The sequence below is a fragment of the Mustelus asterias genome, chromosome 24, assembly GCF_964213995.1.
Source record: "Mustelus asterias chromosome 24, sMusAst1.hap1.1, whole genome shotgun sequence".
Taxonomy (NCBI): domain Eukaryota; kingdom Metazoa; phylum Chordata; class Chondrichthyes; order Carcharhiniformes; family Triakidae; genus Mustelus; species Mustelus asterias.
Window position 1 is genome coordinate 36,329,457 of NC_135824.1, and position 26,787 is coordinate 36,356,243.

Below are 26,787 nucleotides of genomic sequence, written 5' to 3' on the forward strand. Positions count from 1 at the left end.
TTTGATAATATTGGGATCAAGGCCAAGATTTTACATTCCACGGTCAAGGGCTGAACAACAAGATTGCCTGAATAACTTCCACACTAGTGATGGCTGATCTCAAATCACAGACAACATTGACAAGATGGGATTTGAACATGTCCCAGATGAACTAACATTTTTCTTTGTATCGTGCTCCTGGTCTCAAATTCCAGACTTTGATCCATTCCTTGCAACCATATTCATCCATCTAGCCTTTCTCATGGACATCATAGAATCATAGAAACCCTACAGTGCAGAAAGAGGCCATTTGGCCCATCGAGTCTGCACCGACCACAATCCCACCCAAGCCCTACCCCCATATCCCTACATATTTACCCGCTAACCCCTCTAACCTACGCATCTCAGGACACTAAGGGGCAATTTCAGCATGGCCAATCAACCTAACCTGCACATCTTTGGACTGTGGGAGGAAACCGGAGCACACGGAGGAAACCCACGCAGACACGAGGAGAATGTGCAAATTCCACACAGACAGTGACCCAAGCCGGGAATCGAACCCAGGTCCCTGGAGCTGTGAAGCAGCAGTGCTAACCACTGTGCTACCGTGCCGCCCATGGACAACAGTCTTTCTGAAATTTCTATTTGGGGCAATTTTGTGCTTGAATATTACCATCAGCTTTTAATTTTGTGCCATCCACCATACAAGATGGAACTACCATTGACTAACGTCTTGTCGTGGCCAGGCGTCTTTTAGGACGCTTTTTTCACCAATCTTGGCAACGGTTTTGCTTGCTGGCATTTAGAAGTTCATCGGTGTTTCATCCATATTTCCAATGCGAGCCAATGTACTCTTCTTTCAATATGGGTCGACAAAACAGTGGAAATTGATTATTTTGTCACATTCAGGTGACGGACATCGCGAAAAAGCTGTGTTTTCTGATGGAGTACTAAATTGTGCCTTTTTGTGAATCTTGTGCATCACCTGGTATTGGCCTTGAATTCTGAAATATCATCTACCATTGCTTTTCTGAGGGCATAAAGTCCATTGGCTCTGCAGACGATAACATAACCATTGTGTGGATGCTCGTTAACCCATTCTGCCTTTTTTTGTCTCCAGTTTAAATTTAGCTGGGTACCTGTTATTCTTTCTTTAAGTCATCATGATCGATTGGCTGGGAGATTGCCACTAGAATTGGCAGAGGGAAAATCTACAGGTACTTGTGTGTAAAGGTGTCTTTAAAGTAATGATCAGGAGTAATTACAGGTCAGTAATCATTAATCACAAGACTGTTTGATCCCTGAAAAATTCGGGTCAACCATTAAACAATGTACATGAAAAATTAAGTTAATTTAGGCCAAGAGTCATGAAAGTCACAAAATCGATTTTACACGGCTATCTACAATACGTATTAAAAATGAAATATACATCAAGGAACAGTAGGTTACAAGGATGTTTTTACTTTTGAAGTGAAAGCTGCCGCTGAAGCATTCAAGCAGCCAAATGTTAATACTCTCCAGATTGGCAGACAATGAGATAATTATATTTCCTTTCAGTATTTTCCACTACTGTTGTCAAAAATGACAACTGAAAATTACAGAACCGTCTGTCAAAATGCAGCATTAGGATTTGAAAAATTCTTCCCCACCAAAGAGATCTTTTATCATTTTATCAGCTAAATCTTGGACAATACTACTTAGTTCATGCAGGAGTGCCATCACTGGCCACCATTTTGTACAAATGGAAAAGGCATGCTTCACTCGAAAGCATTCGGAATTGCACAAAATCAAGCCTGCGGCATGTGGGAATCTGTGGAATGCATTGTAATCCTGGATCTACAGTGCCTGCAGTCCAGGCACTGGGCTGCTGAGCTGGAGTCCGAGTTGTGAACATTGTAGGGCATCAGGAAAGGGGAATTATCTGTAAACTTTGTTCCAGGAAGCAGTCACACTCCTTAGATTAGGCAGAACTTGAGTTGGTCAACGGTCCTCATACCTACGTGACTCACAGCTACAACCCTCCTGTCCTTGACTATTGATCAAGTGTACTGATAGTAATAGAGGAGCTTTGGTCCCTGACTTTCATGAAAGGTCTGAGATGCTTGCTATGTATGAATGAGGAGGACTGCAGGGCAGATGAGCACACTGACCATGGCTATTCAAGTGGGTGAAGCAATGAGGAATGAGGTAGTGATAGGAGACAGTATAGTCGGGGGAATAGAAACTGCTCTCTGCAGCTCTGATGTGGAGATGCCGGCATTGGACTGGGGTAAACACAGTAAGAAGTCTCACAACACCAGGTTAAAGTCCAACAGGTTTATTTGGTAGCAAAAGCCACAAGCTTTCGGAACAGGCTGTCCTTTCGTCAGGTGGGTGGGAGTTCTGATTACAAACAAGGCACAAAGACACAAACTCAATTTACATGAATAATGATTGGAATGTGAGTCTTTACAGCTAATCAAGTCTTAAAGGTACAGACAATGTGAGTGGAGGGAGCATTAAGCACAGGTTAGAGATGTGTATTGTCTCCAGACAGGACAGCTAGTGAGATTTTGCGCATCCAGGCAGGTTGTGGGGGTTACAGATAGTGCAACATGAACCCAATATCCCGGTTGAGGCCGTCCTCATGTGTGCGGAACCTGGCTATCTGTCTCTGCTCAGCGACTCTGCGCTGTCGTGTGTCGTGAAGACCGCCTTGGAGAACGCTTACCCGGAGATCAGAGGCCGAATGCCCATGATCGCTGAAGTGCTCCCCAACAGGAAGAGAACACTTCTGCCTGGTGATTGTCGAGCGGTGTTCATTCATCCATTGTTGTAGCGTCTGCATGGTTTCCCCAATGTACCATGCCTCGGGACATCCTTTCCTGCAGCGTAACAGGACAAAAGATTGTAAACAGGACCTGTTACGCTGCAGGAAAGGATGTCCCAAGGCATGGTACATTGGGGAAACCATGCAGACGCTACGACAACGGATGAATGAACACTGCTCGACAATCACCAGGCAGGAATGTTCTCTTCCTGTTGGGGAGCACTTCAGCGGTCATGGGCATTCAGCCTCTGATCTCCGGGTAAGCGTTCTCCAAGGTGGCCTACACGACAGCGCAGAGTCGCTGAGCAGAGACTGATAGCCAGGATCCGCACACATGAGGATGGCCTCAACCGGGATATTGGGTTCATGTCACACTATCTGTAATCCCCACAACCTGCCTGGACGTGCAAAATCTCACTAGCTGTCCTGTCTGGAGACAATACACATCTCTTTAACCTGTGCTTAATGCTCCCTCCACTCACATTGTCTGTACCTTTAAGATTTGATTAGCTGTAAAGACTCGCATTCCAATCATTATTCATGTAAATTGAGTTTGTGTCTTTGTGCCTTGTTTGTAATCAGAACTCCCACCCACCTGATGAAGGGACAGCCTGTTCCGAAAGCTCGTGGCTTTTGCTACCAAATAAACCTGTTGGACTTTAACCTGGTATTGTTAGACTTCTTACTCTGCAGCTCTGACAGGGTGCTCAGAAGGTTGCATTGTCTGGGTTAAAGACATTTCCTTGTGGCTGCGGGGGAACATGAAGTGGGAGGGGGAAGATCCAGTTGTCATGGTCCACATGGGAACCAACAACATAAGTAGAATCAGGAATGATGTTCCACAAAGAGAATTTTGAAGAACCAAATTAAGATGCAGAATATCAATGGTATTCATCTCTGGATTGTTACCTGAGCCACGTACCAATTGACATAGAGTAAAGCAGATCAGTGAATTAAACACATGGCTCAAATAGTGGTGTGGGAAGAAGGTGTTTCAATTCATGACCACTGGCATCAAAACTGAGGGACAGTGAACTAATCCATTGGGAAGAACTCCATTTGATCCAGGCCGGGACCAGTGTCCTGGCCAATTGCACATCTCGGGCTGCGGAGAGGCAGGGCTTTAAGGGGGGGGGAATTAATTTGGGTGAAGGGAGATTTAAGAATTCAATGAGAAAGGTTGAGACATCAGAACAATATAAAAATGTGGGTAAAGACAAGCAGAGTTGGACAGGAAGAGACAGAGAGTTTAACAAGGATTGTAAATTTACAAATAAGGACTTTGCAGGTAAAAGAAGTAAAAAAAAATGAAAGTAAAGGTTCTTAACCTTAATGCATAAACATCTGCAATAAGGTAGAGAAACTAGTGGCACAAATAGTGATAAATGATTTAGATTTAATTGCCATTAAAGGCATGGGTAAAAGATGATTAAGGATGGGAAATAAATATTCTGCGATACACAATATTTTAGAAAGGCAGACAGAATAGCAAAGGAGGATGGGTCACCCTGACTTTAAAAGATGATGGAAGGACAATAGTGAGAGAGTGCATCTGGCCTCACAAAGTCAAGATCATCATGGATGCAATAACAAGCTTCAGAAAACACTGGTGAGAGTAGTTATTCGTTTAGACAGAGCATTAAACCAGAAAAAAGAAATGTAATAATTGCTGCAGTGTAAGGGGTGGGGGGCTTAATCTTTGAATTAACTGGGACCACAAAGAGTGGTCTAGAAGATAAGTTTATAGAATGCTTTTGTGACAGTTTCTTGAAGCCTCATCCAGCTTTCTTAAAGCATTCACCAAATTCCAACAGATTTTGCAACATTTATTGGTGTGCAGATAATCTACCAGCTGTCTGAGAATGAATATCAAGCACTTCCTTTCATGGTTGGGGAACCGACAAGGGATAGGCTATATTAGATCCAGCATTGTGTAATGAAGCGCGGTTAATTAGTAATATCGCAGTAAAAGATCCACCGGGAATTAGTGATATCACTGAATGCCAAGTTTGAAAGTTGACATTATCCAATTGCAAACAAGAATCTTAAACTTAAGCAAAGTCAATTAATAGGTAAAAAGGGAGAACTGATGAAGGTAAATTGGATAACAGACTAAAAAGTATGGAGGTAATTGAACATTGGGAAACATTTAACAAAAGCAGTTCAACAAAAATGCATTCCATTGAAAAACAAAACCTCAGTTTTACTGAAAGGAAATCCTGTTTGACAAGTGTATTAGAGAATTTTGAGGATATAACTAGTAGTGTAGATAAAGGGAAGCCAGTAGATATAATATACCTGGATTTCAAAAAGGCATTTAATAAGGTGCCACACAAAAGGTTCATAGGGAAGGTAGGGGCCCATTGAGGTGGGGGATAATATTTTAGCATGGATAGAGGATTGGTTAACAGACAGAAAGCACAGAGTGGGTATAAGTGTGTTTTTTCAAGTTAAGTTTTCAAGTTAAGTTTTTCAAGTTGGCAGGCAGTGAATTGTGGAGTGCTGCAAGAATCAGTGTTGGGGCCTCAGCTATTTATAATTGGTGGGGAGCTGATGGCCCAGTGGTATTATCGTTAGACTATTAATCTAGAAACTCAGCTAATGTTCTCGGGTTCGAATCCTGCCACGGCAGATATTGGAATTTGAATTCAATAAAAAATATCTGGAATTAAGAATCTGATAACCATGAAACCATTGTCAATTGTGGGAAAAATCCATTTGGTTCACCAAATGTCCTTTAGGGAAGGAAGTCTGCCTTCCTTGCCTGGTCTGGCCTACATTTGACACCAGAGCCACAGCAATGAGGTTGACACTCAGCTGCCCTCTGAACAAGGGCAACTAGGGATGAACAATAAATGCTGGCCAGACAGTGATGCCCATGTCCCACAAATGAATTTTTAAAAAATTAATGACTCAGATGAAGAGACAGAATAATATATCAAAAGTTGGCTGATGATGCCAAGCTAAGTGGGAAAGTAAGTGTTGGAGAGGACACAACTAAAACATGAAGGAAGATGACGTCACACTAGATGGTTCATTTTCAATATCAGGGATTGATCGGCAGTAACTAACTATTGTCACATTAATAAGGGGCACTTGACTAAAATGGGCAAGACTCAATGTCAGCAGTAAGTTTAGTTTGTATCTACCATGCAGATAGTGTAACTTCTGCAGATAGTGTAACTTCATACCGGCCAATGCTGTTCAATAATTTCCAAAATTCCAGTATGTCATTTGCTCCAAAGGCATTTTAAAGCCTGAGACAATACCACCTATGTCATCCTATCAGGAAGCGCCAAAGGGCTAGTATATACAAATGAATGGATGGTGCTGCACCTTTATCACACATAGATAAATACTATAGGACATCATGTAACTTCATCTGAACAACGTAATTTTTAAGTTCAAGTGAAATAAAAACTCAAAATGATTCCAGGCCAGAAATCCTGTTCCAGGCAAAGAAGATTGTTTTACGAAGTAAGTGTCATAAAGTCATGGAGGTTTACAGCATGGAAACAGGCCCTTCAGCCCAACTTGTCCATGCCACCCGTTTTTTTTAACCCACTAAGCCAGTCCTAATTGCCTGTGTTTGGCCCATATCCCTCTATATCCATCTTACCCATGTAACTGTCTAAATGCTTTTTAAAAGACAAAATTGTACCCGCCTCTACTACTATCTCTGGCAGCTTGTTCCAGACACTCACCACCCTGGGTGTGAAATAAATTGCCCCTCTGGACCCTTTTGTATCTCTCCCCTCTCATCTTGAACCTATGCCCTCTAGTTTTAGACTCCCCTATCTTTGGGAAAAGATATTGACTATCTGGCTTATCTATGCCCCTCATTATTTTATAGATCTCTATAAGATTACCCCTTCTATGCTCCAAAGAAAAAGGTCCCAGTCTATCCAGCCTCTCCTTATAACTCAAACCATCAAGTCCCGGTAGCATCCCAGTAAATCTTTTCTGCACTCTTTCTAGTTTAATAATATCCTTTCTATAATAGGGTGACCAGAACTGTACACAGTATTCCAAGAGTGGCCTTGTACAACTTCAACAAGACGTCCCAACTCCTGCATTCAATGTTCTGACCAATGAAACCAAGCATGCCGAATGCTTTCTTCACCACTCTATCCACCTGTGACTCCACTTTCAAGGAGCTATGAACATTTACCCCTAGGTTTCTTTGTTCTAGAGCTCTCCCCAATGCCCTACCATTAACTGAGTAAGTCATGCCCAGATTCGATCTACCAAAATACATCACCTCGCATTTATCTAAATTAAACTCCATCTGCCATTCATCAGCCCACTGGCCCAATTGATCAAAATCCCAGAGCAATCCTAGGTAACCTTCTTCACTGTCCACTATGCCACCAATCTTGGTGTCATCTGCAAACTTATTAACCATGCCTCCTAAATTCTCACCCAAATCATTAATATAAATGACAAATAACAGTGGACCCAGCACCAATCCCCGAGGCACACTGCTGGTCACAGGCCTCCAGTTTGAAAAACAACCCTCTGCAACCACCCTCTGTCTTTTGTCATCGTGAATGTAGCCCAATCCATCACGCAAACCAGCCTCCCATCCATTGACTCTGTCTACACTTCCCGCTGTCTCGGCAAAGCAGCCAGCATAATTAAGGACCCCACGCACCCCGGATATTCTCTCTTCCACCTTTTTTCTTCGGGAAAAAGATACAAAAGTCTGAGGTCACGTACCAACCGACTCAAGAACAGCTTCTTCCCTGCTGCCATCAGACTTTTGAATGGACGTACCTTGCATTAAGTTGATCTTTCTCTACACCCTAGCTATGACAGTAACACTACATTCTGCACTCTCTTGTTTCCTTCTCTATGAACAGTATGTTTGTCTGTATAGCACACAAGAAACAATACTTTTCACTGAATGTTAATACATGTGACAATAATAAATCAAATCAAATAAAAGTCAGTTTTGTATCCAATTGGCTACCTCATCCTGGATCCCGTAAGATTTAACCTTATGCAACAACCTACCATGCAGGACCTTGTCAACGGCCTTGCTAAAGTCCACGTAGACAACATCAACTGCACTGCCCTCATCTACCTCCTTGGTTACCCCTTCAAAAAACTCAATCAAATTCGTGAGACATGATTTTCGTCGATAGACGTAGTTTAACTTATGCGAATCTGCTGATCATTGAGTAACTATGACTTGGATATCCATGTTGTGGAGATGTCAGCATTGGACACCTGATGAGTCTTTAACCTGGATAAAATGTTAGACTTTAACCTGGTGTTGTGAGACTTCTCACTTGGATATGTGGAATTATATTTTTATCTTGGATGGAATTGGGAGTCAGGTCATACACTAACATTGAGATCTCACCTCCGGCCTATCAGTGACCACCCATGTTATCTTCATGGACGTGTGGGTGGAGAGGAAGAGAGTCTGCCACCTTCAGAAACAGGCCCGAAGAAGAAATGGTGGTGGGCAGATGTGATCTAAAAGGCCTACCTCCATTTGCTGGAACATCAGCCCAGTTTGGTAGATGAATACAAGTCCCCTAACCTTTATCCCACTATTGCCCCCTACTCCCTCTTCCCCCTTCTAATTTGAATCCCCTTTTATTTCCTCCATGCATCCTTATCCCTATAACCCTTCCATACTCCCTCACCCAGTATCCACTATGTACAGAACTTACAAGCCCTATAATAACACTGGGAAGTCTTTGAGATGCTCATCAAGTTGTCAAAATAAACAAACAGTACTTCAAAATGCACTCGGAAAAATCATAATCCTATTAAAACCTCAAATCTGTCAAGATAAACAAAGTCATTCAAAAAACACTTATTTATCCAATTAAGAGGTCATCAAACTGTCAAAACTACCAAATGCACAGTCCCCTTGAGAGCTGATCAACAACTCTGCTAAATTGAATTAATTGGTGGGATTGGAGCTCACCCAAGCATTCATAATGTGATTCCATTGCATAACTGTATCAACAACACTGCCAGAGATTAATATATTAACTCATTTGAATTAGCCAAAAGTTCAGCCATCTGTCAAAGCTTTGAAGCAGTGAAGCAGATGGCTGATTTGAAGTTAAATTAAAACGTTAAAGCACAGTCAAGTCTGAATTTCAATATTGTTCAATGCAGACAAGCACTTTATCCAGTGGATAATGTACTCTAATCATTAATGTATCTAAAGACTTCTTCATTATCAAAATTCTGGTCACTTTAATGGCCACTTACCAGTTAATATCAAAGCCCAATCATTAATTACTATATTAAAAACATATACCTTATCTTACAATATTTCATTATGTGACATTGGCAACACTTTTTGAACTTGCCTATCAAAATGGTCCTGAATACAGAACATAGTTTCCACATAGTTCATGACACCTCTGAGCTGGTGTGAACCATGTCATCTTCAGAAGTCAACCCGCCACAATTGAATAGCATGGAGTCTGAAATGCCCACCTCCACATGGAGCCGGCAAGGTCGAGACTGCGTGTGGGCACATGAGCTTCCTCTTACCATGCGCACTTCAAAACTGCTGATGATGGGAATGGGGGTGCTGGAAATCCCGAATTGGTCCTGCCCAACATGGGTGGGGCCTGTCCTACATCAGGATAGAAAAACCTAGCACAAAGAAACTCACCAGTTCTCTTTCAGTCTATTCATTCCAATAATATTTTTTATCTTTCCTGGTAAACTAGGCTTGTGGGTTTAGTGTAGGGAAGCTGCAACAGATTTGCAGATTCTTACAATACACTACTTGATAACTATATTTAGTTGTGAACTTACCCTGCTGAAAGAGTGCGAAGCTACACTGAGCCGTCCTTAATTCAACTGGTGAAGCCTAGTTGAGCACCTAGGTGTCAATGCTAGAAGAGATTCAGATGACAAATCAACAACCAAAGCCATTAACAATTCAAAACTACTAAATAAAAGCCCAATTTCACGGTTTGATTTTGTTTCTTCATTGAAGATGAAGGGTCAAGACCTCCAGCACACAACATCAAGCAGTGTTGAAAACAGTAGAAAAAGTGCTAAAGTAAATCAAATAGAAATCAAATCAAGCTGCATCAACTGGCTCAGTGGTGACTCTCACCTAAATGCAAAAAGCTATGCAGCAAGATTTATTGTGGACTTCATCACATAACTTAGGCTGGCACTTCAAAGCAGAGCTGAAGGAACGTTATATTATTGAAGGTGTTGTATTTTGGAGGAGATTGTAAATCAAGGCCCTATCTACCTGCTCTGCTGAATGTGAAAGATCTCATGACTATATCTGAAGGGGAGCAAAGAACTGTTTTGGTGTCTGGGCCAACAATCCTCTCTCAAGCAACTCTACCAAAAACAGGCAATCTGGCCAATCATCCCATTTGCTACTTGTGGAGCCTTGCTGTGCAAATACTGATTGCTGCATTTTCCAACTAATAGTGACCACACTCCAAAAAAAAATAGAATACCAATTAAAGTCCAGGCCTGGACGTAATATACATTTACTTTTGCAGCAAACAAACAGGCTTAAGATGCTAAAATCATCCAGTGAAAAGAAAAAAATCTGCATCAATCGCCTACAGAAGTTAATGCTAATCAATAATTAAAAGATTGTAAAGAACTTAAAACATTTATCACATTTAATGCAACTTTAAAGGGGTGTATGTATAGGAGTTTCCAAGCCTTTTCAATGTTTCAACCACACAGCAGCATGTACACAAGCAACTGCTCAATCCATTCACCTAAATTTAATACCACTGAATAGTACGAAGTTCAGTTAGCTGCTGAGAAATGCTGCCACAGGCAAAAGTTGGATAGAAGAACAAATGTGGAAAGAACCTGCTCACTTTACTCCTAGAGGATGACAGAAGGAAGACAGAATAAAGTATGTAAAACTGTTAGTGTGAAATTTGATAAGATACAAAGGCTGCAACCCCTCTGACCAGCCTTAACAATACCCTTCAAACATCAATCCAATTCAGAGATTGCAAGTAGGAGCCTCATGTAACTCGTGAAATAATACCACAAGGCTGAAAATTGCTCTATTTCAATGGATAACAATCCTGGAACTAAAAGCATGTAGCTTGTTTGGATCTATCCTACCGAACGAATTGCTGTACTAGATTCAGAACAGTATTCATTTCTATATGATCCACAACATCAATAGATATAAGAAATATATTTAAATCCATTAGACCTTAACCATCCGGGAAAAATAGTCCCTTCATCCTGGCACCTAACTGCTTCTTAAATGATTACAGAGCTTTTCCTTCACTATTTGGAAGTGTTTTCCATTGTGCTTATCATTCAGTATACAAAAACTGTCTAAAATCTCCTTTACAACTTATAAGACTGCCTTTTGTCTGACTACTGTAGTTTTATATATTGTAATAGTCCCAATCTACCTTTTTATATTCTTAGCTCATGTAGATCTTTTAACAATGTGCAGTCCCTTCCCATTAAGGAATATATGAGAAGATCACATGGGTTCATGAGATCAACCATCTATCACTAGTTCCTGCATCTTTCTCCATTTGTTAACTTAACATGTGAATTTCATTGCAATATATTAATGAATGGTTTTTGTAATGACATCATCCTGCAAAATGGATGATAACCAACTTACTATTCACGATCACAACAAAAACAGAAAACGCGGGAAAATCTCAGCAAACAGGTCTGACAGCATCAATGGGAGAGAATAGAGCCAACGTTTCGGGAAAAGAGTAGATGACAAATGAAAGGAACTTGTGCTGAGAGTCAAAGGCGATGGTTCCAATTTAAGGTTTAGTTGCAACTCACCCAAGATTGGATGGATGGACGGATGGACAAGAACTGTAACGATTACACATGCAGTCACAAGCCAACAGTGATAAAGCTGGAACTTTTCAGTATTCATACAGATGTTGCCCTCATAGCTGTTGCTAATGTTGCAAGAAGCCACATGTAAAAATAATCATGTACAGGAGGATGAATTCAGGTCTAGTCAAAGTGGAGACAAAAGAAATAAATTAAATTTAGTCTATACAGCACTAATTAGAGATGGAACATTGTTATCAGGATATCTATCACATCTACCAGTAAAAGCAGATAGGCCTAGGATGAACCCTTGGAAGACTCCAGGTAAAGTTTAAAGTTATAAAGTTTATTTTATTTTTTATTAGTGTCACAAGTAAGCTTACATTATCACTGCAGTGAAGTTACTGTGAAAATCCCCTAGACACCACACTCCAGCACCTGTTTGGGCACACTGAGGGAGAATTTAGTATGGCCAATGCACCTAACCAGCATGTCTTTCGGACTGTGGGAGGAAACCGTATGAAGTAGAGGTGGAAACACAAGTTAATCTGTTAACATTATCTGCTTTTACTGATGGATGTAATATCCTGATAACAATGTTCCATCTCTACTTGTGCTGTAAAGTCTAAATTCAATTTATTTCTTTAATCTCCACTTTGACTAGGCCTGAATCCATCCCCCTGTACATGATTATTATTACAATTTTATACAGTATGAGGTTCCGTTCTCTTAAATTTTGCATCTATTCTTTTCAGGTTTTATTAAATCTTTCTACACTGATGTCTGAAAATGAACAAAACATATGGCTTTTGTCAAATTTGCCTGTCTATGGAATCTGGATCGAAACAGTCATCAACAACCGAACCTCAGCCCTGGATACAAGGATCTAAAAGTTGTCCAATGTAAAACGTGTCGTCAGACATCAAGCTCAATGACTGAAAAATGACAATTTACAACAGCTATTATACACAGAATAAAGGATTGCTATAATGCTGAATAGTTATAGGGAACAGTATACTATGCTCTCAGAAGACTTATTAATGTTTAACAGCTGCCATTAACAACTGCTGCAAGTGCTCACATTTCCATTAAATGAGGAAACAGAAATCGAGAGATATAGTCTTATGCTCCAATTTGGAAAAACAGTAGATTTTCCAAAAACAGAATATTCCCTAAATACTGCTTGGGAGTAAAAGCTACGTCAGAGTGGTTCAATTATGGTAATTTAACCAATCTAATATTACCAGTACTAATTCTGAAGGTCATGCATTACAAATCGGTATTAGCCAGTAATAATCTGAGCCAGGCATCAAATCAAAGCAGGCTCACAGCACTTAAAATTATGACATTCCATTTTTAAAATTATTCAATAATGCCACCCTCATTTGCAACAATGCTTCATTTTATACAGAACTGACCAGTTTGACTCAAATGCAGAGAAAAAGAAAGGCCCAACTCTACTCACATTATCCATTAAACAGAACTGTCTTCAGGTTGCAGTTATAATCTCCTATCTCTTGCATTATTTCTGATACAGGTACATTTGCTATATTTGAATTTCCTTACACACAATGCACCTCATCAAGTGCTCAAAATCACCTTTGAAACATTGCACTCTAACAAGTTCCCTTTCCTCAGTGTGGCAGTTGAGAAATCTGCTAATGGATCCTCTACTGTTGTCTACTACAAGCCTACTTTCACTGCTGAACATGCGTGTTAGGATTCCTACAGCTTTCTGCGCTGCAATTGGCCTTATCGGCAATCATGTAAATTGGGCCATTTGTTCACTGTGTAGGCCTGACACCAAAATAGGATAACAAAATAGACTAACATCCACCAGGTACATGGTACATACTCTTGCAACTCGGCCAACGTTGCCTACCTGATACGCTGCAGGAAAGGATGTCCTGAGGCATGGTACATTGGGGAGACCATACAGACGCTACGACAGCGGATGAATGAACACCGCTTGACAATCACCAGGCAAGACTGTTCTCTTCCTGTTGGGGAACACTTCAGCAGTCACGGGCATTCGGCCTCTGATCTTTGGGTAAGCGTTCTCCAAGGCGGCCTTCACGACACACGACAGCACAGAGTCGCTAAGCAGAGACTGATAGCCAAGTTCTGCACACATGAGGACGGCCTCAACCGGGATCTTGGGTTCACGTCACACTATCTGTAACCCCCATGACTTGCCTGGGCTTGCAAAATCTCACAAACTGTCCTGTCTGGAGACAATACACATCTCTTTAACCTGTGCTTACTGCTCTCTCCACTCACATTGTCTGTACCTTTGAGACTTGATTACCTGTAAAGACTCGCATTCCAACCATTATTTTGTAAATTGAGTGTGTGTCTTTATGTGCCCTGTTTGTGAACAGAACTCCCACTCACCTGACGAAGGAGCAGCAAGCGCTCCGAAAGCTTGTGGCTTTTGCTACCAAATAAACCTGTTGGACTTTAACCTGGTGTTGTGGGACTTCTTACTGTGTTTACCCCAGTCCAACGCCGGCATCTCCACACCAAAATAGGATGCAAAGCTACCATGCTAGACAATGGATCAGAGCATCACTCGCTGTGTATCACACACTAACAAATGAGCCCATGACTGCCACTTTCGGTCCTGAAAAGTGTACCGTTTACCTCAAATTACTCTAGAAAAGCAAGGGTTCACACCGCTATTATGCAGTAGCAATACAAGTGGTATTTTCCGCTAACATGATACTGCCGTCAAGCCCAAAAGACCTTCTGCCTAATGCATAAATAAATAATGTGGTATATGAATTTCAGTACTGATACAATGTCAAGTACACAGGCTGTACACCCCAACAACTGACAAAGCACATCAAACAACATGTCCCTTTGGCTATCTTCAATAAGCAGAGTTGTTGCGTTCAGTTTTTTTTATGGGTTGTCTATTATAATAATTTGGCTACATTCTTAAGAAAACTTAATATCGAGATTGGACTGCTAAGCAAGATGGCTTCACTGAAAACTGTCAATTTGTCAAAGTTGGAACATGTGTATGGAAAACCACATATAGTACACCATGGGGAAGTTATGCAGCAGGTCATTGCAGGGGCAGCAGACTATAATATATTTTATGCTTGTAATAGATAAAACAGTTAAACAAATCAAATTAACTAAACATGTGCACTGATGTATTGAATTCTCTGAGTTAATGCTTATTTTATTATGAAATTGTTTTTCAAACAATTATACTTTGTTAAAAACCTTTGTGTAATAACAATGGAACAGAGATGATGGTTACCTTAAGACTTTCGCATTTGTTTGCAGAAAATAGAGGAAAAGATGAACGTGAAACTGCAGAATAGAAGTTGTTGAACTATTAACTGAAATGTGAATCTTAGAACCTTTGGAAAAACAGGAAACGCCTGCAAGGGTATTGGGATGTAGGGAGTCCATGGACTACCAATGATGTCAAACTGATCCAATCATATTAGCCAGGAAAATCAATGGCCTAATATGGCATGGCAAGGTGGGGAAAGAGAGGGGCTAAGAGACATTGTTGGCACATTGTTGACAATCAGACTGTGGTCAACAGAAGTGAGGAAAAAAGACAGTTTCCCCCAGGGAGCTGGGAAGAAGAAACTGTCAGAGCAGAACCTCACTGCATATCCATTGTCATTGTAATTAACTTTGTATTTCTTTATGATACTTAATATACTCTCTGACTTGATTAAAGAGAATGAGTCCTTACCTTTTAGGTCAGAATTGGTTGAGAATCCTAAGTGAGACAAGTTGTCTCTTACTACCAGAGTAGTACAAATCATCATATCACAGGGATCTTCTTCTCTATGATATCTTACTGAGTACTGACTATACTTACAAAACACAGAACATAATGTCTAATATTACATATGATCTTGCTGAATATCTACAGTGTGTTAAGAATTACACCAACAACCATTTTAGACTATTCAAATGTGGTTAATTTATGCTTGCTTATAGCTACATATGTTCATACGCAGAGACCTGTCCTCTGCAAGCAAAAGGGACATGCCCAGGCGCTGCACCTTTTCTTTCTCATGAAAAAGCATGGGGGATCAATAGTTCCCTGGCACATTCTCCATGGCACAACAATCATTGTTAATGTAAGCCTTACTTGCGACTAATAAATAAACTTTAACTTTACCAATCAAACAACGCCCCTTTCTCATGCAGTGCAAGTTGCGGTTCCCCTTGAACTTTGGCATTCTTACATCAGTCCTGATCAGCGCGGGACAAAAAAGTTTTGACAGCACGTCTCTCTTTTTAGCAATACTCACGGCCTGTACGGCAAAGCGGCTATTTACTATACGAGTTCCTGATAGGAAAAAAAAGGGGAAATATGTGTGGCCGATTCCAAAGAAAACTGAAATGTTATTTTGAATTTATATTATGAAAAGATGTACCCAGAGGTTGATCACAAGAATAGACCTATCTTGAATTTCTGTACAAGGTATGCTCAACACAAAATGGGAGAAAAAAAGTTCACTTCATTTTGTGTATTTTCACAGATCATCATTCTTAGAAAAAAATCAAATTTGGAGCAAGGACACCAGCATAGTCACTAAATAAATGCTCTTCACTTTACATTATTTTGAAAAGACCTTGTATTTATATGGCCCCTTCACAATCTCAGGATGGCCCGCACTGCTTTATAGATAATGAAGGAAAAGTGCAGCAACCATTTAATGTCAGGAAAGACAACTGCCAATTTTCATAAAGAAATTGAGAAATTTGTGTATGTTTCCAAGGTGAAAACACTTCATAATACACACAGCCAGAGTAAATTTCTTAAATAAGCTGATTCTCCAACATAACTTGCTAAAGAGCACAAGCTTCTAAACATTCTACATGGAAACACAGAAAATAGGAACAGGATTGGCCATTGAGGCCTTCAAGCCAGCTCCACCATTCATTACAATCATCCAACTCAGTAACCTGTTCCCACTTTCCCCCCATATCCTTTGACCTCTTTTGCCCCATGAGCTATATCTAACCCCTTCTTGAAAACATACAATGTTTTGGCCTCAACTGCTTTCTGTGGTAGAGAGTTCCACAGGCTCATCACTCTCTGGGTGAAGAAATTTCTCCTCATCTGAGTCCCAAATAGTCTACCCCATATCCTCAGACTGTGATCCCTAGTTCTAGACTCCCCTGCCACAGGGAACATCCTTCCTACATCACCCTGTCTAGTCCTGCTAGAATTTTATAGGTTTCTATGAGGTCTCCCCTCATTCTTCTAAACTCTAGCAAATATAATCCTAACCAACTCATACTCTCCTAATAAATAGTCCCACCATCCCAGCAATCAGTCTGGTAAACCTTCACTACACCGTGTTCATAAGCAAGAACACGCTTCTTCAGTTAAGACCACCAAAATTACACATAATATTCCAGGTGTGATCTCACTAAGGTCCTGTATAACTGCCACTGCACATTTCCACTCCATCTGACAAAGGAGCAGCGCTCCGAAAGCTAATGGTGTTTGCTACCAAATAAACCTGTTGGATTTTAACCTGGTGTTGTTAAAACTCTTACTGTGTTCACCCCAGTCCAACGCCGGCATCTCCACATCATAACTGCCATAAGACATCCCTGCTTCTGTAGTCAGATCCTCTCTTTATGAAGTCCAACATGCCATTTGCCTTCTTTACTGTATGCTGTACCTGCATGCTTACTTTCAGTGACTGGTGTACCAAGAACACTCAGGTCTCATTGCACATTCGCCTCTCAACCTGCCTTCTGCCCTTCTGTTTTTGCTACCAAAGGAAATAACCTCACATTTATTCACATGATACTGCATTTGCCATGCATTTGTCCACTCACTCAACTTGTCCAAATCACACGAAAGCATCTCTGCATCTTCCTCACAGCTCACTCTCCCAACCAGCTTTGCGTCATCTGCAAACCTGGGGATATTACATTTAGTTCCCTCATCTAAATTAATATACGTTATAAACAACTGGGGTCCTAGCACTGATCTCTGCAGCACCCCACTAGTCATTGCCGACCACTTGGAGAAAGACCCATTTATTCCAACTTTGTTTCCTGTCTGCCAACCAGTTTTCTAATCATTTCAATACACTACCTCCAATCCAATTTTACATGCTAACATTTGTGGAACTTTGTCAAAAGCCTTCTGAAAATCCAAATCAGCCACATCCACTGGCTTCCCCTTATCAACTCTATTAATCACATCCTCAAAGAATTCCAGTAATTTGTCAAACATGATTTCTCTTTTGTAAATCCATGCTGACTCTGTCCCATCCTGTCACTGTTTTCGTACTCTGCTACTAAATCTTTTATAATGGACTCTAGCATTTTTCCCACTATATACGTCAGGCTGGTCTATAATTCCCTGTTTTCTCTACCTCCCTTTTTAAATAGTGGGGTTACATTCTATAGGAGCTGTTCCAGACTCTATAGACTTTTGGAAGATGACAACCAATGCATTCACTATTTCCAGGGCCACTTCCTTAAGTACTCTGGGATGTAGATTATCAGGCCCTGGAAATTTAATTGGCTTCAATCCCATCAATTTCCCCAACACCATTTCCCTACTAATACAGATTTCCTTTAGTTCCTCCCTCTCACTAAACCCTGTACTCCCCAACATTTCTGTACGCTATTTGTGTCCTCCTTTGTAAAGACAGAACCAAAGTATGCATTTGGTTTTTGGTCCCCTTATAAATTCTTGTTTCTGACTGCAAGAGACCTACATCTGTCTTTATCAATCTTTTTCTCTTTACTTACCTATAGACGATTTTACAGTCAGTTTTTATGTTCCACACATGCTTACTCTCATACTCTTTTTTCCTCTTCTCAATCAATTCCTTGGACCTCCCTTTACTGAATCCTAAACTGCTCCCATTCCTCAGGTCTGCTGTTTTTTCTGGCCAATTTGTATGTCTCTTCCTTGAATCTAATACTATCTCTAATTTCCCTTGTAAGCCATGGTTTGGCCACCGTTCCCATTTTATTTTTGTGCTAGACAGGAATGAACAATTGTTGCAGTTCACTCATGGACTCTTGAACGTTTGCCATTGCCTATCCACTGTCATCCCTTTAAGTAAAATTCCTCAATCCATCATAGCCAACCCGCACCTCATACCATTGTAGTTTTAGTTAGATTCGGGACTCTAGTCCCAGAATCAACTATGTTGAATCAGCTACGTCACTCTCCCTCTTGATGAAGAATTCTATCATATTATGGTTGCTCTTCCCCAAGGGGCCTCGCACAATTAGATTGCCAATCATTCCTTTCTCATTACACAATACCCAGTCAAGGTTGGTCTGTTCTCTAGTTGGTTCCTCAATGTACTGGTCCAGAACACCATGGGTGGAATTTTCTGGCTGTGTTCATCCAAGACAGGAAAATCAAGCTCAAGGTCAATGGACCTTTGCATTGGTCGTGTCCCACCCGTTACAATTCCCATGGCGGGCAGGACTGGAAAATTCTGTCCCATGTCTCCGTAATCCCAACTATATCACACTGTTTACATCTATTTGCGTGATTAATTCATCCACTTTATTGCAAATGCTCCATGCATTAAGGCACAATGCCTTAAGGTTTGTCTTTTTAACATCACTTTTCCCGTTCCTACTATTTTTCACTGCGGCCTTGTTTGATCCTTGTCTCTGATTTCTTTGCCTATCACTTTTCTTATTTCCCTTTCTGTATTTTGTTCTTGTCCTTGATCCCTTCCTCCCAGTCCCCATACCCTCCGATTCCTTGAATAGTTTCCCTTGCCCTGCCATTTTAGTTTAATGATGTGGAGATGCCGGCGTTGGACTGGGGTAAACACAGTAAGAAGTTTAACAACACCAGGTTAAAGTCCAACAGGTTTATTTGGTAGCAAAAGCCACACAAGCTTTCGGAGCTCTAAGCCCCTTCTTCAGGTGAGTGGGAATTCTGTTCACAAACAGAGCATATAAAGACACAAACTCAATTTACATGAATAATGGTTGGAATGCGAATACTTACAACTAATCAAGTCTTTAAGAAACAAAACAATGTGAGTGGAGAGAGCATCAAGACAGGCTAAAAAGATGTGTAGTGTCTCCAGACAAGACAGCCAGTGAAACTCTGCAGGTCCACGCAACTGTGGGAGTTACAAATAGTGTGACATGAACCCAATATCCCGGTTGAGGCCGTCCTCGTGTGTGCGGAACTTGGCTATCAGTTTCCGCTCAGCGACTCTGCGCTGTCGTGTGTCGCGAAGGCCGCCTTGGAGAACGCTTACCCGAATATCAGAGGCCGAATGCCCGTGACCGCTGAAGTGCTCCCCAACAGGAAGAGAACAGTCTTGCCTGGTGATTGTCGAGCGGTGTTCATTCATCCGTTGTCGCAGCGCCTGCATAGTTTCCCCAATGTACCATGCCTCGGGACATCCTTTCTTGCAGCGTATCAGGTAGACAACGTTGGCCGAATTGCAAGAGTATGTACCGTGTACATGGTGGATGGTGTTCTCACGTGAGATGATGGCATCTGTGTCGATGATCCGGCACGTCTTGCAGAGGTTGCTGTGGCAGGGTTGTGTGGTGTCATGGTCACTGTTCTCCTGAAGGCTGGGTAGTTTGCTGCGGACAATGGTCTGTTTGAGGTTGTGCGGTTGTTTGAAGGCAAGAAGTGGGGGTGTGGGGATGATGTGATAATGAGACATTCCCATGTCTCGCCTTGGCGAGATGTTCGTCTTCATCAATGACATGTTGAAGGCTCCGGAGGAGATGCCGTAGCTTCTCCGCTCTGGGGAAGTACTGGACAACGAAGGGTACTCTGTCCACTGTGTCCCGTGTTTGTCTTCTGAGGAGGTCGGTGCGGTTTTTCGCTGTGGCGCGTTGGAACTGTTGATCAATGAGTCGAGCGCCATATCCTGTTCTTATGAGGGCATCTTTCAGCGTCTGGAGGTGTCTGTTGCGATCCTCCTCATCCGAGCAGATCCTGTGTAAACGGAGGGCTTGTCCGTAGGGGATGGCTTCTTTTACGTGTTTAGGGTGGAAGCTGGAGAAGTGGAGCATCATGAGGTTATCCATGGGCTTGCGGTACAGTGAGGTGCTGAGGTGACCGTCTTTAATGGAGATGCGTGTGTCCAAGAATGCAACCGATTCCGGAGAGTAGTCTATGGTGAGTCTGATGGTGGGATGGAACTTGTTGATGTCATCATATAGTTGTTTCAGTGATTGTTCACCATGAGTCCAAAGGAAGAAAATGTCATCGATGTATCAAGTGTATAGCATCGGTTGAAGGTCCCGTGCGGTGAAGAAGTCTTGTTCGAACCTGTGCATGAAGATGTTGGCATATTGAGGTGCGAATTTGGTCCCCATGGCTGTTCCGTGTGTCTTGATGAAGAACTGGTTGTTGAAGGTGAAGATATTGTGGTCCAGGATGAAGCGGATGAGATGTAAAATTGCATCTGGAAACTGGCAGGTGTTGGCGCTGAGCACTGAGGCCGTTGCAGCAATGCCATCGTCATGGGGGATGCTGGTGTAGAGTGCCGAGACATCCATTGTGACGAGGAGCACTCCTGGTTCAACTGCTCCATGTGTGCTGAGTTTCTGTAGGAAGTCCGTCGTGTCGCGACAAAAGCTGGGGGTTCTTTGTACAATGGGTTTCAGGATGCCCTCGACATAGCCGGAGAGGTTCTCGCACAGGGTCCCATTGCCCGATACGATGGGACGGCCGGGTGTGTTTGCCTTGTGTATCTTCGGGAGGCAGTAGAGATCTCCAACGCGGGGAGTACGTGGGATGAGAGCACGGAGGGTGTTCTGAAGGTCCGGATCAAAGGTCTTGATCAGAGTGTTGAGTTGACGGGTGTGTTCTTTGGTCGGATCTGCAGGTAACTGTCTGTAGTGTTCCTCGTTGTTGAGTTGTTGGTACACTTCTTTTAGTTTAAACCATCCCTAATCTCTGTAGCAAATACTCTCCTTCGGACATCAGTCCCGGTCCACTCAGGTACAACCCATCCTGTCTGCACTGGTCCCATCTCTCCCAATGTCCCAAGAATCTGAAACCCTCCCCCTTATACCATCTCTTCAATCACATATGCATCTGATATATCCTGCTAAATCTGCTTTGACTAGCATGTGACACTGATAATATTCCTGAGATCATTACCTTTGAGGTCTTATTTTTCAACTTCTTTCCTAATTCCTTATATTCTCCTTTTAGGATCTCATCCTTTTTTTAACCTATGTTGTTTGTACCAATGTGCATAATGACTATTGGCTGTTCATCCTCCCCCTCCAGAATGCCCTGTAGACACACTGTGACATCCTTGACCCCAGCACCTGAGAGGCAACATATCATTCTGGAGTCTCATTTGTCGCCACAGAAACACCTATCTATTCCCCTACAATTGAATCCCCTATAACTATTGCATTTCAACACATTTTACTCCTTTCCTGCACAGCAGAGCCAATTGTGGTGCAACCAATTTGGTTGCTGCTGCTTTTCCCTGAGAGGCCTTTCCCCCCAATAGTATCCAAAACAGTATATCTGTTTTGTAGGGGAATGGTCACAGGAGATTCCTGCACTGCCTGCGTACTTCTCTTGCTCTGCCTGGTGGTCACCCATTCCTTTCCTGCCTGTGGAGTCTGAGCCTGCGGCATGACCACCTCTCTGTAAGTGCTATCCATGCCACTCTCCACCTCACGGATACAGCACAGTGCCCCCAGCTCTGAAACCCAGGTAGTATCAATTATTCGAGCGCCTTTCTTTCCTGGTCCTGATTACTGCAGAATATAGCCACTACAAACTATAAACCACAAAGTAAAGACCTTACAAACTATAAGCAATAAAAGTAAAAATTTACCCGACTGTACTCACCCAATCAGCTGCTTCCACTTGCATCGCTTTTGAATCCTTATGTCACCTCAGGAGCTCCAAACTCCCAAGATAGCACTCAGATTTCTCACTGCACACTTTTCAATCTCCTTTCACACTCTCCTCTAGGTGCTACTACATGTCGGTATGTTCTCTACATCCTATGAATCTCATGTTCAGAGGCCTGCACAGACACACCATTAGGTCCAACTTACATTGCGATCATACCCTCAACCCTAATGAGATGCAAATTCTAAGGAAATATTACAGGGAAATCCTTCCTGATCTGGGTTCAATACATGGCCATATCTTCAGTGAGCCATAGTATGACATGGCAAAGAGACGATGTGGAGATGCCGGCTTTGGACTGGGGTAAGCACAGTAAGAGTCTCACAACACCAGATTAAAGTCCAACAGGTTTACTTGGTAGCACAAGCCACAAGCCTTTGGAGCGTTGCTCCTTCATCAGGTGAGTGGGAGTTCTGTTCACAAACAGGGCATATAAAGACACAAACTCAATTTACAAGATAGTGGTTGGAATGCGAGTCTTTACAGGTAATCAAGTCTTAAAGGTACAGACAATGTGAGTGGAGTGAGGGTTAAGCACAGGTTAAAGAGATGTGTATTGTCTCCAGCCAGGATGTTAGTGAGATTTTGCAAGTCCAGGCAAGTCGTGGGGGTTACAGATAGTGTGACATGAACCCAAGATCCCGGTTGAGGCCATCCTCATGTGTGCAGAACTTGGCTATCAGTTTTTGCTCAGCGATTCTGCGTTGTCGTGTGTCGTGAAGGCCGCCTTGGAGAACGCTTACCCAAAGATCAGAGGCTGAATGCCCGTGACTGCTGAAGTGTTCCCCAACAGGAAGAGAACACTCCTGCCTGGTGATTGTCGAGCAGCGTTCATTCATCCATTGTTGTAGCGTCTGCATGGTCTCCCCAATGTACCATGCCTCGGGACTTCCTTTCCTGCAGCGTATCAGGTAGACAACGTTGGCTGAGTTGCAAGAGTATGTACGTGTACATGGTGGATGGTGTTCTCACGTGAGATGATGGCATCCGTGTTGATGTTCCAGCATGTCTTGCAGAGGTTGCTGTGGCAGGGTTGTGTGGTGTCGTGGTCACTGTTCCCCTGAAGGCTGGGTAGTTTGCTGCGGACAATGGTCTGTTTGAGGTTGTGTGGCTGTTTGAAGGCAAGAAGTGGGGGTGTGGGGATGGCCTTGGCGAGATGTTCGTCTTCATCAATGACATGTTGAAGACTCCGGAGAAGATGTCATAGCTTCTCCGCTCCGGGGAAGTACTAGACGACAAAGGGTACTCTGTCCGCTGTGTCCCGTGTTTGTCTTCTGAGACAGGTATGAGTCGAGCGCCATATCCTGTTTCTTATGAGGGCATCTTTCAGCGGCTAGAGGTGTCTGTTGCGATCCTCCTCATCTGAGCAGATCCTGTGTATACGGAGGGCTTGTCCATAGGGGATGGCTTCTTTAACGTGTTTAGGGTGGAAGCTGGAGCAGTGGAGTATTGTGAGGTTATCCGTGGGCTTGCGGTACAGTGAAGTGCGGAGGTGACCGTCCTTGATGGAGATGCGTGTCCCCAAGAATGCAACCGATTCCGGAGAGTAGTCCATGGTGAGATGGAACTTGTTGATGTCATCATATAGTTGTTTCAGTGATTGTTCACCATGAATCCAAAGGAAGAAAATGTCATCGATGTATCTAGTGTATAGCATCGGTTGAAGGACCAAACAGAACAAGAGGTCTTGTTCAAACCTGTGCATGAAGATGTTGGCATATTGAGGTGCAAATTTGGTCCCCATGGCTGTGTCGTGTGTCTGGATGAAGAACTGGTTGTTGAAGGTGAAGACATTGTGGTCCAGGATGAAGCGGATGAGTTGTAAAATTGCATCTGGAAACTGGCAGTTGTCGGCGTTGAGTACTGAGGCAGTTGCAGCAATGCCATCGTCGTGGGGATGCTGGTGTAGAGTGCCGAGACATCCATTGTGACAAGAAGTGCTCCTGGTTCAACTGCTCCATGTGTGCTGAGTTTCTGCAAGAAGTCCTTAGTGTCGTGACAAAAGCTGGGGGTTCTTTGTACAATGGGTTTCAGGGTGTCCTCGACGTAGCCGGAGAGGTTCTCGCATTGGGTCCCAATGCCCGATACGATGGGATGGCCGGGTGTGTTGGCCTTGTATATCTTCGGGAGGCAGTAGAGATCTCCAACGCGGGTAGTATGTGGGATGAGAGCACGGAGGGTGCTCTGAAGGTCCGGATCAAAGATCTTGATCAGTCTGTTGAGTTGGCGGGTGTGTTCTTTGGTCAGATCTGCGGGTAACTGTCTGTAGTGTTCCTCATTGTTCAGTTGTCGGTACACTTCTTTGCAGTAATCCATTTTGTTCAGTATGACGGTGGCCCCTCCTTTGCTGGTTTGATGACAATGTTGCTGTTGGTCTTGAGAGCGCGGATGGCATTGTGTTGTGCTTGGGTGATGTTCGGGGCTGTCTTGTGAGTGCGGCTGATGAATCTGGCATTGACGCACCTCCTGATGGCTTGGGCGTACATGTCAAGTCGAGGGCAGCGGCCTTCCGGAGGAGTCCAATTCGACTCTTTCCACTTCGGTTGCTGCACCGTGGATTTCTCTGTTGGCTGTTCCGTTCATTGGCTGTCTCATTGTGTTCGCTGTTGCCTCTTGGGGTATGTGGAAGAACTCCCACAGCCTCATTCACCTGATGAATTCCTCTGTGTCTGCTGCGAGACTGATGGGGTCTATTTTGGTGGTGGGGCAGAAATTGAGCACTCGGCTGAGAATTTGGATTTCATCTGGTTGAAGTGTGTAGTCCGACAAGTTGACAATGGACTTCCCTGCAGTGGTACTGTTTTCTACTGTGGTACCGGGGGAGGCTTGGTTGCTGCTGGTGGTGATGCCGAGTTTCTCAAATTTCCTGTTCTTGGTGTGCATGTAGATGGCGTAGTTCCTTTGTCTCGTCTGCTTGGCAGAGTTTCGCAGCTGGTCTGCGTCCTGGAGGTTTCCAGGATGTGGCGTTTGCTGTAGAGCTGGTGTGAGGAGGTTGAGGAGCGTGAGAGAGGTGTGACGGCAAAGTCTCTCAGCGTAGTCTGTGTTATAGGTTGACCTGAATGGGTTCATGATCTGTAGACGGCCTTCACGACACATGACAATGCAGAATCGCCGAGCAAAAACTGATGGCCAAGTTCCGCACACATGGACAGCCTCAACTGGGATCTTGGGTTCATGTCACACTATCTGTAACCCCCACGACTTGCCTGGACTTGCAAAATCTCACTAACTTCCTGGCTGGAGACAATACACATCTCTTTAACCTGTGCTTGGCCCTCTCTCCACTCACATTGTCTGTACCTTTAAGACTTGATTACCTGTAAAGACTCGCATTCCAACCATTATCTTGTAAATTGAGTTTGTGTCTTTATATGCCCTGTTTGTGAACAGAATTCCCACTCACCTGATGAAGGAGCAACACTCCGAAAGCTTGTGGCTTGTGCTACCAAATAAACCTGTTGGACTTTAATCTGGTGTTGTGAGACTCTTACATGGCAAAGAGACAGGAGGGGAGAATAAATGTAACTGGAGGAGAAACGAAGAGAGTAGAAATGTTGAGAAAGAAGCCCCCATTCCCGAGGGGCTTTGCTGGCTCTGTTGGAAGTTGAAACCATAACTATCCATTCAAACTTCCTGATTGATTCAGCTTTGGTTTACCGGTTTTCAAATTACTCTTTTTTCCATATTAGAAACAGTGAATCTATCAAATTAAAGGGAAAAACTTCAAAATCTATTTCAACTAGTACTATATCTAGCTCAACTGCTTCACCACCCAGCAAATATGTAAAAAGCAGAGAAGTAAAAAAAAACCTCCTCTGCAATGTTCACAGGCACATGAGAGTAATTTCACTGTACTGTACAACACGTAGAAAGTAAAGAACTATGCTTCAAAATTCAATTCAAGACACCTATTTTTTAAAAAAGCACAAGTAATTCCATTAACTTGCATTTATGTTGCATCTTCAATGTATTAAAATATCCCAAGGTGCTTTGTAGGACCAAAATCAGACACAGAAAATCTGAGTAAGAGGACAGCGAGATCAAAGATGCAGGTTCTAAAGAGTGGCATTAAGGAAGAGAGAGGTAAAGAGGTTTAGGGAGGGAATTCCAAAGCATAGGGCCTAGGCAGCTGAAGGCACAACTCCCAAAACTGAGAATTGGAAGAATGAAGAGCTCTGAGAGGTTGGAGGAGGTTACACAGATTGCGAGATCATGGAGAGACTTCTACAGAAGGATGAGAATTTTAAAAATTGGCAGCCAGTCTAAGTCAGTGAGTACTGGAGAATGGCTGAACATGATTTGGCGC

The 26,787-nt window shown here is 42.8% G+C and overlaps 1 protein-coding gene across 4 annotated transcripts in view; it reads right to left on the bottom strand.

Moving 5' to 3' along the window:
- Positions 1-26,787, bottom strand: part of abhd17c (abhydrolase domain containing 17C, depalmitoylase) — a 79,481-nt gene that overhangs the window by 38,118 nt on the left and 14,576 nt on the right. The window contains exon 2 of one of the 4 annotated variants that reach the window (XM_078241554.1): positions 9,584-9,663. The exons of 2 other annotated variants lie outside the window; for them this stretch is intronic. In XM_078241554.1, coding sequence (XP_078097680.1) covers positions 9,651-9,663 — 13 coding nt within the window. In that variant the 3' untranslated portion in view covers positions 9,584-9,650. Of the gene's footprint in view, positions 1-9,583; positions 9,664-11,584; positions 11,765-26,787 lie in introns of those variants that run through there. One more of the 4 variants, XM_078241553.1, reaches the window with a different exon arrangement.